This window comes from Myxine glutinosa, chromosome 2 (assembly GCF_964187855.1).
Source record: "Myxine glutinosa chromosome 2, kmMyxGlut1.1, whole genome shotgun sequence".
NCBI lineage: Eukaryota > Metazoa > Chordata > Myxini > Myxiniformes > Myxinidae > Myxine > Myxine glutinosa.
The window spans coordinates 114639542-114658391 of NC_136262.1; the positions used below are offsets into that span (position 1 = coordinate 114639542).

General features: G+C 43.3%; 2 protein-coding genes across 3 annotated transcripts in view; one reads left to right on the forward strand and one right to left on the reverse strand.

Annotated features, from left to right (window-relative positions):
- MTOR (mechanistic target of rapamycin kinase) overlaps positions 1-11736 on the forward strand; it is a 55711-nt gene extending 43975 nt beyond the window's left edge. For both annotated transcript variants that reach the window (XM_068104253.2, XM_068104254.2), the window contains 12 exons: positions 153-288; positions 5239-5386; positions 5871-5993; positions 6920-7002; positions 7386-7458; positions 8083-8157; positions 8607-8742; positions 8857-8925; positions 9116-9193; positions 10260-10340; positions 10683-10788; positions 10980-11736. In XM_068104253.2, the coding sequence (XP_067960354.2) occupies positions 153-288; positions 5239-5386; positions 5871-5993; positions 6920-7002; positions 7386-7458; positions 8083-8157; positions 8607-8742; positions 8857-8925; positions 9116-9193; positions 10260-10340; positions 10683-10788; positions 10980-10995 (1124 nt within the window). In that variant the 3' untranslated portion in view covers positions 10996-11736. The remainder of the gene's footprint in view (positions 1-152; positions 289-5238; positions 5387-5870; positions 5994-6919; positions 7003-7385; positions 7459-8082; positions 8158-8606; positions 8743-8856; positions 8926-9115; positions 9194-10259; positions 10341-10682; positions 10789-10979) is intronic.
- The window catches only part of DRAXIN (dorsal inhibitory axon guidance protein), a 43732-nt gene continuing 36503 nt past the window's right edge, over positions 11622-18850 (reverse strand). The window contains exons 2-7 of the mRNA XM_078771441.1: positions 17365-17620; positions 16932-17074; positions 13919-14036; positions 13079-13162; positions 12580-12669; positions 11622-12465 (exon numbers count right to left, since the gene is read on the reverse strand). Coding sequence (XP_078627567.1) covers positions 12461-12465; positions 12580-12669; positions 13079-13162; positions 13919-14036; positions 16932-17074; positions 17365-17620 — 696 coding nt within the window. The 3' untranslated portion in view covers positions 11622-12460. The remainder of the gene's footprint in view (positions 12466-12579; positions 12670-13078; positions 13163-13918; positions 14037-16931; positions 17075-17364; positions 17621-18850) is intronic.

The window sequence follows — 18850 nt, forward strand, 5'->3', positions numbered from 1 at the left end:
TAAGACCTTAACAAACCTCCCGCTCCCGCACAGCTTACTACCCCCCTCCCTCCCCCCCAACCCAACAACCAAATAGTCCTCTAACAGAGCATACTCTTAGATGTTCCAGTTTTTGCTTGTCCTTGTGATGACCTCATCTGATTCACCTCCAGGAAGCAATGGTCACGAATTCATGTTCCTGCTGAAGGGTCACGAAGACCTGCGGCAGGACGAACGCGTGATGCAACTCTTTGGGCTGGTCAATACGCTCCTGGCTGGAGATCCCGCTTGCATGCGCAAAAACCTCAGGTGCTTCATCCTCTCACTCGTTTGTCTCTGTTATTTTACTGTTTTATTCCACTTGATTTGTCCCCCATTGGCTCTCCAATATAGCTGGAAACGTACAACAGCAAGGGGTGCAGACCGAAGCAGCCACCTCTGATTTATCTGAGCAAATGATAATCCATTGTAAATAATTCCTTATTGTTGCTCAAATCCCTGGTTGACCCATTAGTGACAGATTTACTTATCCATCCTTTCATTCATCTCTATGACCACTCACCTCTCACAAGGACCCAGGTACCAGCACCCATAACCTGATGAATCCACTGATAAAGCCCTCAATTTAATCTGCTGAGTGTAACCTCGACTACAAATCGCAAAGCGATCGCCAAGGGTAAGCCTCCCCCGGCCTACCGCAACTTACCCTTGGCGGTTGATCCAATGATGGGCATCTTTTTTCGGACCACCATATAACGTTGACCTTTAAAATTTAGGGATTGTGTAAATTAAGAAAATATGTCCCCATTGATAAACTATCCATAAAACTCAACATCATGAAAATCAGAGCGACATTATTCAAGTTATGATCAAAAAGGTTGTCGATTTGTTTTATACCTTGCCGTCCCCCGCACCCCCCCCCCCCTCCCCCCCCCCCCCCAGCCCTCTCCCTTCCACAGATCTCCCGATGTCCCTGTTTTCTACTGTTGTTGTACTTGTGTGCTTCCCTCTCTCTCCCCATCTTGTCTCCCACTCCCTTTGTTATAAGTTTTATGTGTCAGTTTGTTTTTTGTGTTTCATGTGTTGGCTCTTCCACGAGCCTCAATCTTGTATACAACAAAAGGTGTTTTTTGTTAATTATGTCACAATCCAAAAAAAGAAGGTCAAGGACATGAATAAAATATCAGCTGCACAACTTCAGCGCAGGTCCACTATTATGATGCAAGAACAACTTGGAAAGCCAAGCAGTGTTTGAGATTCCGCATTGGAAAAATTGAGCGATGACAGAAAACGCATTATTTTTTTCCAGACTTTAACCCGGAGGGGTATGATGTAAATTGAGCATAAATTCACCTCGCTCTAAGCTATCTAGATAGGGCAATTTTGTTCTGGTTGGACAAACCTTAGTCGATTTATGGTGAAAAATGTTAAAATGTCTATAATTGGGTCATGACCTTATTAGGTCAAGGTAAAAAAAAAGTCAACCCCACATACTTTTTATTCCATTTATTGATGCAAAATTTCATTATGAAACTCCCAGCTGACCTGGAAGAAAATAATAAAATAATGTATTATAAATGGATGATGTTGCCTGGTGTTGGCTTAGCGGTTAGGGTGCTGGCTTGGGATCCTAGGATCCTGAGTTTGAATCCCGGTCGATCGCTGAATTAACGCCAGGGGGGTTGACTCAGCCTGTAATCCTTCCGAGGTCGGCAAATTGAGCACCAGCTTGCTGGGATGAATGATCCCGGTGTGTACCCCGATTTAGAATAGGTACACCGTATCCCTGCGCATCGTAAAAGCGTGACCAAGGGTTGGTGTCAGGAAGGGCATCCAGCCATAAAAACATTGCCTCAAACAGGGAACCATGATTGTCTTAGGGTCCGCAAGGCTGACCCCTGCTCTAGCAGGGAAAAATGGCCTTAAAACGATCATCTATCTATAATTCCACTAATGTGTGTGTGTGTGTGTGTGTGTGTGTGTGTGTGTGTGTGTGTGTGTGTGTGTGTGTGTGTGTGTGTGTGTGTGTGTGTGTGTGTGTGTGTGTGTGTGTGTGTGTGTGTGTGTGTGTGTGTGTCTGTGTGTGTGTTTGTTTGTTTGTCTGTGACCGCTGTTTCTCGACAACCACGGGTCCGATATACTTGCAACTTGCCAGGTATATTGCTGGGGACCCGAGGATGTGCCTTTTCAAGGTTTCATATTAATCGGACAATTACTTACCGAGCTATGTCCAAAAAACGATTCAACCAATCAGAGAGCAGCGAGCTATCGCGTGTGCCGAACGTGGCGAACACACTCTGCCTCGGATGGCACATTTGAGAGCGTATTCATTTATTTCACGTTTGCAAACTATGTTGGCGCTATGTTGGCGTTAAACTATGTTTTAAAACTAATAAAAACGAATTTGCGATTCATCGTAACTGCGATATACGACCTTCCGGAGCTCCCGTGAGAGCGTGCGCCATTACGGATAGTAATTCAATTAAAAACATAAAAACATTGTCCCAATTCAGTCAGAGCGAAGGGCGTTGTTTTAAGCGAAGAGCGTTTTATTTTTCCCCTTAAATTCAGTCGCCGGACGGTGAAAGCTTTTTTTTGGGGGCAGCTACTGGCAGCCACGTACGGCCAATCACAGGACACGTTGTTGTGTCGACGTGCCGTGTTGTTTTCCCTCGCGGTTTGGAATGTTTTTCCTTTTCATTTTTTTTCTCTTCTCTTTCTACTTGATGATGGTAGCAGTTCTGTACTCGCAAGCCGTTTAGGCGTGCAGTTGGTGGATAGGCGTGCAGTAGTCGACTGTTGATTTGCTGGGTGGGGGAGAACCAGTTGCAGAGGTGAAACCCCCTAGCCCAGGCACAGGCTGCAGGCCATTGCCATGCCATGCAGGCACCAGGCACAGACCGATCACAGACAACGCAGTTGTTCGTGAGCTACTGAAGCGTTCCGAGGCAGCAACTGCTGAGGTGGGTCAGAGATGGGTCCTGAATACATTTGATCTGGGTGTCTGCATGAAAGCCCTTCCCATCATCTGGCGCTGGCCAAATGAATTTGCTAGTCATGTAGTAACGATTGGACCCTTCCACACATCCATGAACTACATCGGGATGCTCACTGGACACAAGATGCGTGGTTCTGGATATGCAGAGATTCTCTTTGAGGCACAACTAGTAACAAGTGGATCTCTCAAAGGTGTTCTCAGTGGAAAGGCCTACGCAAAGTCCCTCTTTTGCCTCAAAACAGTGTGTGAGGCAATGGAGAGGCTGTTGATGGAGAGATTCACTGAGGAGGAGAACATCATGATCTCTGACCCTGCTGTGCTTCTCAGAATGACCCAGTCTTGCAACCGAGAGCACCTCGATGAAGCCCTCAAAGACCCCTCAACTCTACTCCTCATCAAAAATTTGCATAAAATTTGCATAATTTTGCATAAAATTTGCAGCAGTAATTTGCATAAAAATGGTATGTGGGACATTTTTTCAGCTTGGGGCCATAGCTAGTCATTTTCTACACATTTTTTCCAATCTAGAAACACTGATTAGAAGTATATCTCCGGGGGGTGCAGAGGGACCTAGTCTTCCTACTAGACTAGTTCGCCGTTCGCTTTGGCGTTGCGAATGGACCAAAACATTTCATGGACCAAACCATTTCATGTAAAGCGTTCGCCGTTCGCTTTGGCGTTGCGAATGGACCAAAACATTTCATGGACCAAACCATTTCATGTAAATAGAGGGGGGGGATATAATTTTAGATATATATATATAGTACGGGCATGCCCTAGTTCATTCAAATGGATGAGGTGTGTGTGTGTGTGTGTGTGTGTGTGTGTGTGTGTGTGTGTGTGTGTGTGTGTGTGTGTGTGTGTGTGTGTGTGTGTGTGTGTGTGTGTGTGTGTGTGTGTGCGCGTCAGTCATACGTTGGTGTCCATTAATGACATACATCTGTTAATTATGTACTATTTAAATATACCCCAAGGTTCCAAAAGTCCCTGTGGGCCCAAAAGACTGAAAAGACTCCCAGGACCTCCCCGTTTCCCACCCCTCCCCCTAGTGCAGCAGGCAGGTGTGCTACAAGGAGGTGAAGACAGGTGAAAGTTTGGTCCCCTCGTTTAGACCAACGGGCCCCCTCGTTTTCTCAATGGTGCTTTAGTACTCCTCGGAGTGTGAGAAACTCTGTGGTAGTATTAAAAATTGGGTGTGCTAATTGTACAAGGAAATCCTACAACAGCAATAAGCCTTCCCCTATAGCGGCTTAATAGCAACAGTTTAATTACAGAGCAAAAAGTCCCAAATGTGGACCGGACATGCAGCGGTGTGAACATGCCATTAGAAATGATTACGTAGCCATAAAGATTGCAAAGAATCCATGTCTCACCAGTGATTGCCACATGGACAACTATAACGGTATTTGATAGAGCGCATACCTCCGCCAGGCTAAACAGTTTACGTATTGTATCCACTGATAAGCCTGGGCCTGGTTGCTAGAAGCCCGGATAAACCTATCCTGTGGATAAATCACATATCCGGCGAATTAAATGTATCCACTGCATAGCTTCGAGCAAGCGGGCCCAGATATGAATCCGGACCTGAACCAAGATCGAATCGGCTTGTTCTTGTCACCTGCTCAACTCACCCACCAAGTTTCATCCTAATAAATCCACAACTTTTTGAAATTTCGTGCTGTATATCGTTTTTGGCCCTATCTCTCAATGGTGACGAATCATCAAAAAAGGTTATCGCATCCGCTGGATATTCACTAAAATCTAATCAATTTGTCCTTGTCACACCCCCGAGCTGTCCACCAAGTTGTGACTGAATGCGTCCATAACATTTTGAGATATCCTACTCACAGACAAACAGACGATGGTGAAAACGACATCAGTGCACCTTTGGTGGCGGACGTCATGGGTCCTCCATGTAAAACGTCATGTCGATGCTTCGGTGCCTATACGAGCTTAAGTCTCCATTTGTGTCACGTGACCGATCATGGTGTACTTTTCGTTCCGTGACGGTTTGGATCTTCTTTTGCTGTTTTAACCTCACACCTGTGCTCATTACCTTCGCAAAAGCGGAAGGTTATGTTTTGATTTAGCCCGTGCTTTGTTCAGCTTTTATTTTGAAGCAAATTGTCATTTACTTTTAAAACTCCTTTACTTTCTGTCAATCATGACACTTGTCTTGCTGACGTTTCTTTTTTCCTCTCGTTTTAACAAAGTATTCCGGTGCTTATTGAGATTCGCAATTTCTTCCCTTCCGCCTCCAGCATCCAGCGTTATGCTGTGATACCTCTCTCCACCAACTCGGGTCTCATTGGCTGGGTTCCCCACTGTGACACGCTGCACGCACTCATCCGTGACTATCGTGACAAGAAGAAGATTCTCCTCAACATCGAGCATCGGATAATGCTGCGGGTCAGGTTGGGTTATGGATTCAGAGAGCGGGAACTTGGTGGTTGTGGGGATACAACACGTCACTAATTGAGGTCTTGAAGGACTGATATGATTTGACTTTGAGTCATGCCTTCAGACAGTGGGTTTTGGGGGAACAACTTTCATATCCAAGTCAAGGGGTGGGCCTGTTTAACGTTCCCATCTGAACCTATTACTCAGTGCTCCAAAACCAAGTTCAAATCCCATATGCTCCCTGTATTTGTACATTGTCTACTAATGTCCTTGTAATTCTAAGGACAGTATACAAAAGGGGAACAACTGAACAGACTGTCAACTTAGCACTTCCTTATAAAATAATTGCTCTAGTCACAGGAAGATGGTCATTTGAGTTCCAAACTGATGGTCGAGCACCTTCTCATGGGCCTTGGATTAAGAGCACCATCATCTATGCTGCAGTACGTAAATCTATTGAGACATGACTAGGGACGTGTACGTATTTTGGCAGATGGCACCCGATTACGACCACCTGACGCTGCTGCAGAAGGTGGAGGTGTTTGAGCACGCCGTGTGCAATACAGCTGGAGATGACCTTGCTCGTCTCCTCTGGCTCAAGAGCCCCAGCTCTGAGGTCAGGTCTTCTAATTTTTTTTTAATACAAATCGAGGCTCATGGAAGAGTGAGGAGCCGGAGGGTATCAAGGCATTGTACTGGTGGTGGGCCCGCATAAATGTTGTTGAACTACTATGATATATCTTGATATATATCATTATTTTCTTGATGTGAGCCTCATTATATGCTCCTATAACTTGGTTACAAATAATTCAGTGACAAAAATATGAAAATTTAAAAACTTTACACGAATACATTTGTGGGGCCTCTGAGGCCCAATGGTTGCATAGGTGTAGGATTTTTGACAGTTGTGGTCATATACATTCTAAATAAAAGGATTAATGAATCATATTTTTGAGCAAATACTCCTCCATGAGCCTCAACCTTTTAGAGAAAAAAAAGTTGAAAAACTAAGAACAAAATTTTTTTTTTGCAAAAATAAAATAGATTCATTACTTGTATGGGATTCTTCCAACTAATAGGATCAATGATTCACATTTTCTGAGCAAATACACATCCATGAGCATCGACTTGGATTGAAAAAGGATATTAAAGAAAAAAAATCTATGAAAAAAAAAAAAAAAACATGACACGAATATGTCCGTTGGGCCTCCGAGGCCCCAATGGCTGCATTTATGTAGGATTTTTGACACTTGCATCTAAGGGTTAATGGGAGTAGAAAAGATCATGAGTAGGTATGGGGGGTGACAGTAGCTGATGGTGCACCGCCAACTTAACGCCCGAGAGGCGTTAAAAGGTGGGATCTCAAGCAGCCTCAGGGATGCGGTTTCACAAATGGGAGAAAAATAACAAAAGAGTGAACCGTGAGCCACGGTTTGGTCAACGGATCGAGGTCCGCTTATTGTGCCGAGTTTGATCGACAACACGTCGTGGTCCATGTGGCTCATGCTCATGATTGTCCCCAAATGTTTTTGTTCTTTTCAGGTCTGGTTTGATCGTCGGACCAACTACACACGTTCGCTTGCCGTCATGTCGATGGTGGGCTACATCCTCGGCCTTGGCGACCGGTAAATTGTAGGATTTATTTATTTATTATGGTATCCAGAGGGAGACGAGAGACATGCAGTGTTTAGGTTTTGGTGTTTGTGGTGTCCCTCTTTTTGGAAGAAAAATACATAAGTTTGTTTTCTTTATAAGGCAGAATTTCAAGCGCTACCAATTGGGCTAATATTACGAGTTGGCTATTTGAGCTTCTTGAGCACCGATGTTCCACCAACAGTGGTCATCAGTAACTTGAGTATCAGAACTTGTACCACGGAGAGAAGGACTATGTGAATTACAATGGCATTATCATAATGATTATCATTATTATTTCTGTTGTGATTATCGCTGGTACTGTTGTAATGAATGTCAATGTTTTATCGAGTAAATTGTGTTGCCGTTCCGTTAGGCATCCATCCAACCTGATGCTGGATCGACTAAGTGGGAAGATCTTGCACATCGATTTTGGGGATTGCTTTGAGGTGATGTCTCCATGGGAAACTACCATTGACCACTACCCAAAAGGCGCATAAATGCGATTAAGGATTATGAGGGGTCGTCAAAAGGTCCCCTCCACCCTAGCCCCCCTCACCAACCATGAAGGAACTGGTCCCACACCAATCTCTGGACAGATATTTGTCCTTTTATGTGTCGTTTCCAGACAGTCACCCATTGATCCAGTGGTCGGTGAGATTCGTCGTGCCATTTGGAGGGAGGTCAATTTTTTTGGCTTTGAAAATCCTGGAAAAGGAGGGAAGAAACCTTTTGACTCCCCCTCGTAGCACATTGTTGCTTTAACAGATAAACAATTGAATTTGTACTTTGGTTGAACAATCCAAGGAGAATATTTATTTTATTTTATCCAACCATACATCAGACGTATTTGTCTTAATGGAGTGTTTGAAAGGTTGTTTGGGAATCCTGGATCCGTACATTCATTGTGTTGTATAAATATCTCGGCATCTGTACACACGAGTGGCAGGAACGAAAGAAGCAAGGAAGGAAGGTTAACTGGAAATGCAAAAACTACTTCAGTTGAAGTCTAATAGTACTGGTGATGATAAATAATCTGCATTCCTTCATTACAACTTAACCTTTTTCTCAAGGTGGCGATGACTCGAGAGAAATTTCCCGAAAAGATCCCGTTCCGGCTGACTCGCATGTTGACCAATGCTATGGAGGTTTGTACCTTAAACATGCATGTAATTTTCACCACTAAAAGGTGCAAAGCCCCCCCCACACTTGAGAGATGACAATGCATATACTCACGGCCAAGGTCATTAGGTCTCCTCTAACCGAGTCATGCATGCAGGTCCACCCATAGCATTCCTTTAGATCCAGCCTTGAGCTCATTACTTTGTCACGTGTGCAGGTCCAGAAATGACCCCATGACCTTTTCATGCAGATTGAACCGTGACCTCATTATTCTTAGTATTCTATCAGGTCAAGCCAGACCCTTGTGGCCTTGCCATGTGCACATATCCAGTCATAATCAAATAACCACATCCCAGGACCTTGTTGGGCATGCAGATCAGGCCTTGGCCTGGTAAAGTGCGCAGGTCCAACCAGAACCCCATGAGCATGTCAAATGCAGATCCACCATTGACTCAGTGATCTTCCCTTTGCAAAGGTGACCGGGCTGGATGGTAACTATCGCATCACATGCCACAACGTAGTAGAGGTGTTGAGGGAGCATCGTGACAGTGTGATGGCTGTGCTCGAAGCCTTTGTGTACGACCCACTGCTCAACTGGCGGCTCATGGACAGTACGGACTTTTCCCTCCTGCATGATTCTTCACTCGCTTACACCTTCCTTTTTCCGTCGCTCATGTCCCGTCTTCCATATCCATCAGTAACTCCTCTCCGTCTCTCTCGTGCAGCTACTACCAAGGGTGCCAAACATTCCCGAAATCGAACGGACTCTTATTCCGCCAGTCAGGGTGGGCCAGGTAAACAAGACCCTTTTACGACCTTAACATCTTGCCAGGGTGTTTGGGATTCCTTTGGGATTTGCACCCAAATCACTATCATTTCAGCACAAGCTCTGCCCTGTTCTTCCCATTAGTAAATCATCTTCTGATCCTGCACATGCTGCAGGTAATTATTTGTATGAGGTCCCCTACCCCCATGCCTGCGCAGAAATGTTGGAGCCAATGGAGGTTGCTGTGAGCCACAAGAAGCCAGGAAGTGCTATGCTGGACACAGACGTGTCTTTCCGTAAGTGATAAACAAACTCGGAGACCGGTGGAACTAATGACTTGTATTTTTTCGGTCTTCTGTCCCATTCGCAAACATGTGAACGTAAAATCCCATGTTTTTGGTCATACGGGTAGGCGTTTGAGCCATCGTCTTTCCTTGCACATGACACCACTGCCATATCGATTTTTCAATCGATGTATTTTTTTGTTGTTGTATACATAGTCAAAGCTCATGGAAGAGCTAGATTTGTGAATCGGATAGAGTTAAACTGGTTTGTAAGTAACAGAAAGTGATTTTAACCAGACTTGGTGGCGTAATAGAGCATCTGCTCTGAGTCTGGTAAGTCAGTGGTCCAAACCCAGGCCCATTAATACCAAAGACTTTAAAAATGGTACGTGCTGCTTCATTGCTGGGCGCTCAACATCTTAAAAGGATAGAGCACTGACAAACAACCATAGGTTGGCAAACATAGCATAGGCTTTGATGAGCCCAATGGCCTCCTCTTGCATTGAAGTTATGTGTAAGGAACATGTATTAAATATATTAATAAATTTACCTCTTCTTGCACCCATATAATTTTCCTCCCATATCCCGGTACGTATGAAATGTCTCTCGGCAGAGTTAATGCTGATTGTCTGCGACTGCAGACATGTTTAGTTTCATGAAAGGCGGTCCGGTCCGTATTGTACGTGACTGTTGAACGCCTGATGATGTAACCTACGAAGACACCTTGATCATCGATGTGATCGCATCACTATGTCGCATATGTCTTTCATCACATGCTATAGTAAACATGTTATAGTAAAGTAAACTTTCAGGTGTAAAACAAACAAACAAACAAAAAAAACCTTCGTGGATGGCCACATACCCGCTTTCGTGTAAACCTCCTCTCCCCCTACACACAGACACATAAACACACGCACACACACACACACACACACACACACACACACACACACACACACCTGCTATAACGACTGTTCATCTCGTGATCAGACAAGTGGATCCATTTTGAATGCATTTCTAATGTGAGTGTTTTGTGTCCTCTACCTCGGTCACAATGGGCTCCGCTGGCTGCACACAGTGGGAGATGGATTTGTACAACACGAAGCTTTGAATAAAAAAGCCATCAGCATCATCAACCGTGTGCGAGACAAGCTCACTGGTGAGCCTTTATGCAAGAACACTTCTCTCTAGGTCTGTCGTATTCTAGGGCCCTCGGTTTCCTGACCTGCTTAACTCGCTCACTCCGTGAATCCCAAAATCCCTATAAATCCCTATTCACTTTCACGACACACTGTTAAAACCTTATGAATTCCCGACCTTTCAACACGTCAGTTTCTAAGGGATCTCGTTTCCAAGCAGCCACCATTTGGCTCTGGTTCTACGAGATTGTTGAACCGCAGTTCTTCATATGAATTGTTGAACCTGACAATGATATCTGTGGTTTTAATGTCCTCAAAATAATCTTCTTGCAAATCCGCTCTTCATTGTGTTCCCTCTGCAGGACGGGATTTCTCTCATGAGGAAACCCTGGATGTCCCAATTCAGGTAGATCTACTCATCAAGCAGGCCACTTCCCATGAAAACCTTTGCCAGTGCTACATTGGTTGGTACGTTCGGTGACATTCATAGGACTGCTAAAATAATCAAGTTTGGAAAGGCGGAGGATGGGAGGGATTTGAGGTGATGAAGGTGTTGAAATGGAGGAATTTGAATTTGCCTTGGACTTTGCAACGACCTCATGATTGTGGTGCTAAGATTCGATGATGGTGACGATATCAATATTGATGCACATCTCTAGGTGTCCCTTCTGGTGAAGCTCAAGAGCACCTTTCTGGTACCAGGAACAAAGCCCGAAGGGCCAGCCTTGAAATCCCTCCGATTTCTGCGGAACTTCTGCAACCACCCCTCGGCGAATACCTTGAGGGCTATAAATAACTTTTTGTACTCCTCAAGCATCCAGGCACTGCGCTTGTTGGAGAACCTACACAGATGGTTATGGAGCCTGCTGTTTGATCATGTATGTGGAGAGGTACTGTATTTGCAGAGTGCTTGCTGCATCCTGGTCATGATAAATGACATTGTGGCAGTTTTTTTTTTTTTTTTTTCTCTTCCCCCACCCCCATCCCTCCTTTAAACTACACCCAGTGAGTTTGAGCAATTCATTTCAGCATCAAGTCTCGTGCTAACATTTCCAGGCCTTGAGTTGCCTAAGTCCCGATCTCCAGTTCCTGAGCTCCCCGTGTGCTATCATCCTGGCCGAGAAATCCCCACACGTTGTTGTCTAAGACGTGTCTCGACCTCTAGCCTGGGACACTGGTATCTGTTTGTTGTTCTTCAGACTTTTACACCTTGAGAGGGGCTGTTTGCGGTGCCTGAGTTTCTGCGTCGCTTTAATCTATGAGGGAGACAGAGATAGAGGGGGGAAAGCAACTCAAATCAGTTTTTCGGGGTCAAGCCCGGAGAAACACCTTTTAATGAAAGCGAATATGCCTTTTGACACCAAAGATTGTGTTGATGACAGTGAGTCATTGAATTAATACTTTTCTTACACAGTCGTTTTGCTTTATCAAATAACATGATTTTCGAGCAGGAGTTCTGCTCTTGCCAACATGACGACACACACTCATTGGGTTTATGAATACATAAGTTTTCACGGGTAAAAATGGTCTTCCGGATTAATTGGTAATGAAGGAGCCTCGCTTTGGATTGGTCGATGAAGGATCTTGGCACCTCCCCTTCGTGCGCGTCACACGACTCCGCTGATGGAACTTGGCGAAGCAGCGCAGACCTGAAGGAGAAACGGGAGAAGCATGGTCCATCTTCATGACATCCATGTGCAAGACGTTCCAGTAATTTGAGGTTGAGAATGAGAAAAGGTTAATATTTCATTTAATAAAGTCAAGGCTCATGGAAGAGCAAAGTGACAGGATTGGAGGGGGTTTCGACCAACACAAAAGGGCAAAAATTGGGCAAGCAGCCATTCAAAGCATGGCCTGTAGGAACAGGTGGGCTATGGCTGAGATTGGTGATCAGGAATGGAACTGGAAGACGACGTGAGATGCCAGTCAGCTGGAAGCTTGAAGTGGTGGATGCAGGATTCTTGTATAAATTTACATCCACAGCCTCAGCTGTGGCAAAATTTACATCCACAGCCTCAAACGACCTCCAAACATGGCAAAGTGTCGGCTTTGGTAGGTGTGCACTCGTCAAAACAACCTGGCCCAAGTACACAGGTACTTGCCATGTCCTCGCCGTCCCCATGCCATCCTCCAACATCCCCTAAACTTTGTTTGATTGAGGGTAGGGAGGTATGGTGTGCAGAAGGGAGCAAACGTAAAAGGAATTGAAAGGTTCATGTAAGGGAAGGGAATATCTTCTGTCTGAAGAATGAACCATACCTTTGTCGCACATGCAGTCACCGTAACAACGAGCGTTCGTCTCAAGGTGGTGTTGGTGGCAGAGGTGGTGCCGTAGGTCGCAGCAAGACCCTAGGGGGAGTATAAAGAGTTCTGGATAAAGAAAAGGTTGACCACTCATTCCTTGTGGCAATGGGGGAAGGACCTTACAAGAGCAATGGACAACTTGGCCTTGAGGAACCCACTGAGTCAAGTCCTTAAAGCAGTACCATGATGTTGTGGACTCCAAGATGTCATGTGGAGGCATTGTGAACCCTAATTGGGACATTTTGGCCTCCAATCAATCCTACCTCCCTCCCCCAGAAAAAGACAAGTATTGTGCGTTTTGTATAAAGAGGTGACCATGATTGAGATGGTCGGGTGAGATGTAGCCAAGTAATGACATGCAAGATGGTGTATAGTGTAGTGGATTAGTGAGGACAGGTTAGTGGGCACCTTTCTTGGATTAACTGATTAGCATTAAAGGACACGTCGATCTTACCAGGGTCACAGTCCGGATGGTGGTGGCAAGACTGCTCATCTCCTACAACGCTGCTCTCATCCGACTGCTCACCACGCATCTTGTCTGCCAGAAAACGGAGGTGGAACTGTTTTCATGATTTATTTTTAAGAGAGAATTATTGTTGAACTCGCTCAACTACTGGTATTTGATTTTAAAAAAGAGGAAAGGGTTTATAAGAGAAGACTTCATGTAATGTTTTAGTCGCTGCTATGAAAGTCAAAACAAGGGAGTTAAAAAGATTTTCTTTCAACAATGAAGGAATGACCTTCGACCAGCGACACAGCACAGGTGTTCGTCTTTCCTGAGATCACAGCCACCACCGCAGGTGTTTCAGGTGGAGAGTGTGTGGCCTGATGACATTTGAATAGAAGTCTTGTTCATGGCTTTGGAAATTTTTAAAAGGGAAAAACATTTTGACTATCTGTTGTGGATAATCCAATTGAAATGTTTTCACCACCACCACCAATACCACCATCCATATTCATGCTAATCTGCCCCAAAATGACCCCATTCCCAAGCACTCCCTTTTTCCAGGTTATTGTATTTCTCCCTCACACATTTTCATTTGTTACTTGTTGGATGATTTTCTCCTTTCCAGTTTCATCTCTGCCTTACCTTTCAGCTTCCTGCTGTGTTTCATTCAGCTTGTGTGCAGATTGTTAACCCCATGTGACCCCCTCCCACTCCCCCTACCTTGATCTCACTTTCACTATAACTCTGCTGTTGATATTTCCGCCTTCCCATTTTGTTCCATTTCATTCTGCTGTAGCTCTTCCATGAGCCTCGACCATGTATACCCAACAAAAACGATACACCAACCATCAGATTCGACCCCTCCCTCCATCCAACCACGTGGTCTCATGTCTTCGTATTCTGTCCAATCAAATAGAGACATGTCGAGTAGAGGCCCCTCATGTGCACTGCGCCAGCGAGGTGCCTGTGAAAAGTATCGGCACAATCTCTACCAACTACATCGACATTGTCCTCACATTTTATATCAACCCTACCAACTACATCATCATTCGCATCATCTTTACCAACAACATAATCTTTACCAACTACATCATCATCATCATCATCTTTACCAACAACATAATCTTTACCAACGACATCATCTGCATCATCTTTACCAACTACATAATCTTTACCAACTACATCATCATTAGCATCATCTTTACCAACTACATAATCTTTACCAACTACATCATCATTAGCATCATCTTTACCAACTACATAATCTTTACCAACTACATCATCATTAGCATCATCTTTACCAACTACATAATCTTTACCAACGACATCATCATTAGCATCATCTTTACCAACGACATAATCTTCACCAACTACATCATCATTAGCATCATCTTTACCAACTACATAATCTTTACCAACTACATCATCATTAGCATCATATTTACCAACTACATCATCTTCACCAACTACATCATCATTAGCATCATCTTTACCAACTACATAATCTTCACCAACTACATCATCATTAGCATCATCTTTACCAACGACATAATCTTCACCAACTACATCATCATTAGCATCATCTTAACCAACTACATCATCATTAGCATCATCTTTACCAACTACATCATCTTTACCAACTACATCATCTTCACCACCTACATCATCATTAGCATCATCTTTACCAACTACATCATCATTAGCATCATCTTTACCAACTACATCATCTTCACCAACTACATCATCATTAGCATCATCTTTACCAACTACATCATCATTAGCATCATCTTTACCAACTACATCATCATTAGCATCATCTTTACCAACTTCATCATCTTCACCAACTACATCATCATTAGCATCATCTTTACCAACGACATAATATTCACCAACTACATCATCATTAGCATCATCTTTACCAACGACATAATCTTTACCAACTACATCATCATCATCTTTACCAACTACATCATCTTTACCAACTACATCATCATTAGCATCATCTTTACCAACTACATCATTAGCATCATCTTTACCAACTACATCATCTTCACCAACTACATCATCATTAGCATCATCTTTACCAACTACATACTTTTTTACCAACTACATCATCATCATCTTTACCAACTACATAATCTTCACCAACTACATCATCATTAGCATCATCTTTACCAACGACATAATCTTCATCTTTACCATGATACCATCTTTACCAACCAACTACATCTTTACCAACGACCAACTACATCATCTTTACCAACTACATCATCATCATCTTTACCAACTACATAATCTTCACCAACTACATCATCATCATCATCATCTTTACCAACGACATAATCTTCACCAACTACATCATCATTAGCATCATCTTTACCAACGACATAATCTTCACCAACTACATCATCATTAGCATCATCTTTACCAACGACATAATCTTCACCAACTACATCATCATTAGCATCATCTTTACCAACTACATCATCTTTACCAACTACATCATCATCATCTTTACCAACTACATAATCTTCACCAACTACATCATCATTAGCATCATCTTTACCAACGACATAATCTTCACCAACTACATCATCATTAGCATCATCTTTTCCAACGACATAATCTTCACCAACTACATCATCATTAGCATCATCTTTACCAACTACATCATCATTAGCATCATCTTTACCAACGACATAATCTTCACCAACGACATAATCATTAGCATCATCTTTACCAACTACATCATCTTCACCAACTACATCATCATTAGCATCATCTTTACCAACTACATCATCATTAGCATCATCTTTACCAACTACATCATCTTCACCAACTACATCATCATTAGCATCATCTTTACCAACTACATAATCTTTACCAACTACATCATCATTAGCATCATCTTTACCAACTACATAATCTTTACCAACTACATCATCATTAGCATCATCTTTACCAACTACATCATCTTCACCAACTACATCATCATTAGCATCATCTTTACCAACTACATAATCTTTACCAACTACATCATCATTAGCATCATCTTTACCAACTACATCATCTTTACCAACTACATCATCATTAGCATCATCTTTACCAACGACATAATCTTCACCAACGACATAATCATTAGCATCATCTTTACCAACTACATCATCTTCACCAACTACATCATCATTAGCATCATCTTTACCAACTACATAATCTTTACCAACTACATCATCATTAGCATCATCTTTACCAACTACATCATCTTCACCAACTACATCATCATTAGCATCATCTTTACCAACGACATAATCTTCACCAACTACATCATCATTAGCATCATCTTTACCAACTACATCATCTTTACCAACTACATCATCATTAGCATCATCTTTACCAACTACATCATCTTTACCAACTACATCATCATTAGCATCATCTTTACCAACGACATAATCTTCACCAACTACATCATCATTAGCATCATCTTTACCAACTACATCATCTTTACCAACTACATCATCATTAGCATCATCTTTACCAACTACATCATCTTCACCAACTACATCATCATTAGCATCATCTTTACCAACTACATCATCATTAGCATCATCTTTACCAACGACATAATCTTCACCAACTACATAATCTTTACCAACTACCTCATCATCAGCATCATCTCTGATCATTTATCATTATCGTTTCCATTTATTTTTCTTCTCTGTTAAATATTTTTCAAATCCAAAGCATCTTTTTGTCCTTTCATTGCATTGTCAGTTTATTATTTACTTATCCAAGAGAAAACGTTTTTTTTATACCAAAATAATAAATAATAAAAACCTTGAGGTCGTCACGGTCTTACCTGCAGTAGTGCGCCCGGTTGTTGTGCAGTTGTTGCGGGCGTTGTCCCCCATTCTGTATTGTCCATGACGACCGTTTTAGCAATGTGTGTGGTGACTGCTGGTGATCGAACCTTTTTGTTGCCATGGTGACGACTAGACTTTCCTTTGGGGGTGGGAGGTGTTGAAAGAGGGACAGGCTCTGATTAGGAGTTAGCCTCTGGTACATCAGGTGATTCTAAATTAGTCCTGAACGAATGGCATGGATATTCAAGTTTTTTTTTGTTTGTTTTTTTTGGTGGTTTGGTTGTTGTACCAATATGGCCTGTCAGCCTCTATGGGGTTTTGTTGTTTATGTATTTTAAAGCTCAAATCCAGCTGGGTTTTTTTTTGTCAATCATGGACAGTGGCACCGCTGGTGGAAACCCAGATCAGGTGTGAATTTATTCATCTTACCTCGACCCCTTTTCCCTTTTCCTTTTCTTCGTTTTCCTCTTCTTCTCAACCTTTTCCCCACCCTTACTCTTGTCGCACCTTGAGCACCCTCACTCCAGCCCCCCACAAGCCAAGCTCCGGGCACTCGGGGTGCTTGAGCGGCGACAGGGCTACCGGTGGCGAGCGGATGCGTCGTCGGCCGATGGTCACAATGGCCCGTTGCCACGAGCAACCACAGCGTCACAATGGTGATCGCCAGCAGGACCTGTGGAACCATCTGTGAAACGAAACGATGTGAGGGTCACGATGGAGGACGACGATGCCAATGAGGCCTTCCTGTTGAGGAATGGTTGTTTTTGATTCATTGATGTTCTCAAACTTTAATGATCCTCTGAGAGGGTCATTAACCAGTGTGGCAGCTACATTCAAATGTAAGGTGTGCACAGAGGGAGCTGCAGATGGAGGAAATGTTGAGTTGGATCTTGGAGACGGCGTGAAGCTGGAAGGTGTGAAAACATTTTGCTACCTCGGAGACATGCTGAATGGAGAAGGTGGATCAGACTCGGCAACGGTTGCTCGAGTGAGATGTGCATGGAAGAAGTTTCGGGAACTGAGTGGCGTGCTGATGAGGAGGAGAGTGTCGCTGAAGCTGAAGGGAAAGGTGTATGCTGCATGTGTGAGAAGTGTTATGATTTATGGGAGCGAGACATGGGTAATGAACGTAGAGCAGCAACGAAGGCTGGAAAGGGTGGAAATGCGAATGGTTCGATGGATGTGCGGAGTATCGTTGAGAGAGAGGAAGACAAATGATGAATTGCGAAAGATGATGGGAATATTGCCTGTGATTGATGCTGTGAAGAGGAACAGGTTGAGATGGTTTGGTCATGTATTGAGGAAGGATGAAAGTGACTGGTTGAGAAGAGTGATGGAAGTTAATGTAGAAGGAAGTAGAGGACGGGGAAGACCGAGAAAGACTTGGCTAAAGATGGTGGAAGAAGAAATGCGGGCAAGGGGGTTAACAAGGAGAGATGCAGAAAATAGGGCAAAATGGAGAAGATTGTCATGGGGACCGCAAGGCTAACCCCCGCTCTAGCAGGGAACATGGCCTTAAAATGCATGTTGTTGTTGTTGTTGTTGATGTTCTCAAACTTAATTTCCTTTGACTATTTCACCTGATACTTCAACAAATTCCTCTCTGTGTGTAATACATGAAAATGAAACCTTAAATTGTTGTCTTTTCCAAAATGGACGATTGTGTTGGCAAAAGGGTAGTTCACAAACCTTGTTCAGGTTTATGAAGATGGTTTATACATCATGGGTTCCATAAAGGATGGGATTACCATTTTACATGGAATGCCATAACGATCTAAACCTTGTGTGTGGTGTTTTGACCCTGGGGGTTTGCCATGTGATTGGTTATTGTTTTGATAAAGTATATCATTTATGTAGAGGTTATTAATTTTGAGTGTTTGTTTGAAACTTTGTTGGGTGAAGAATTTGAGATTTC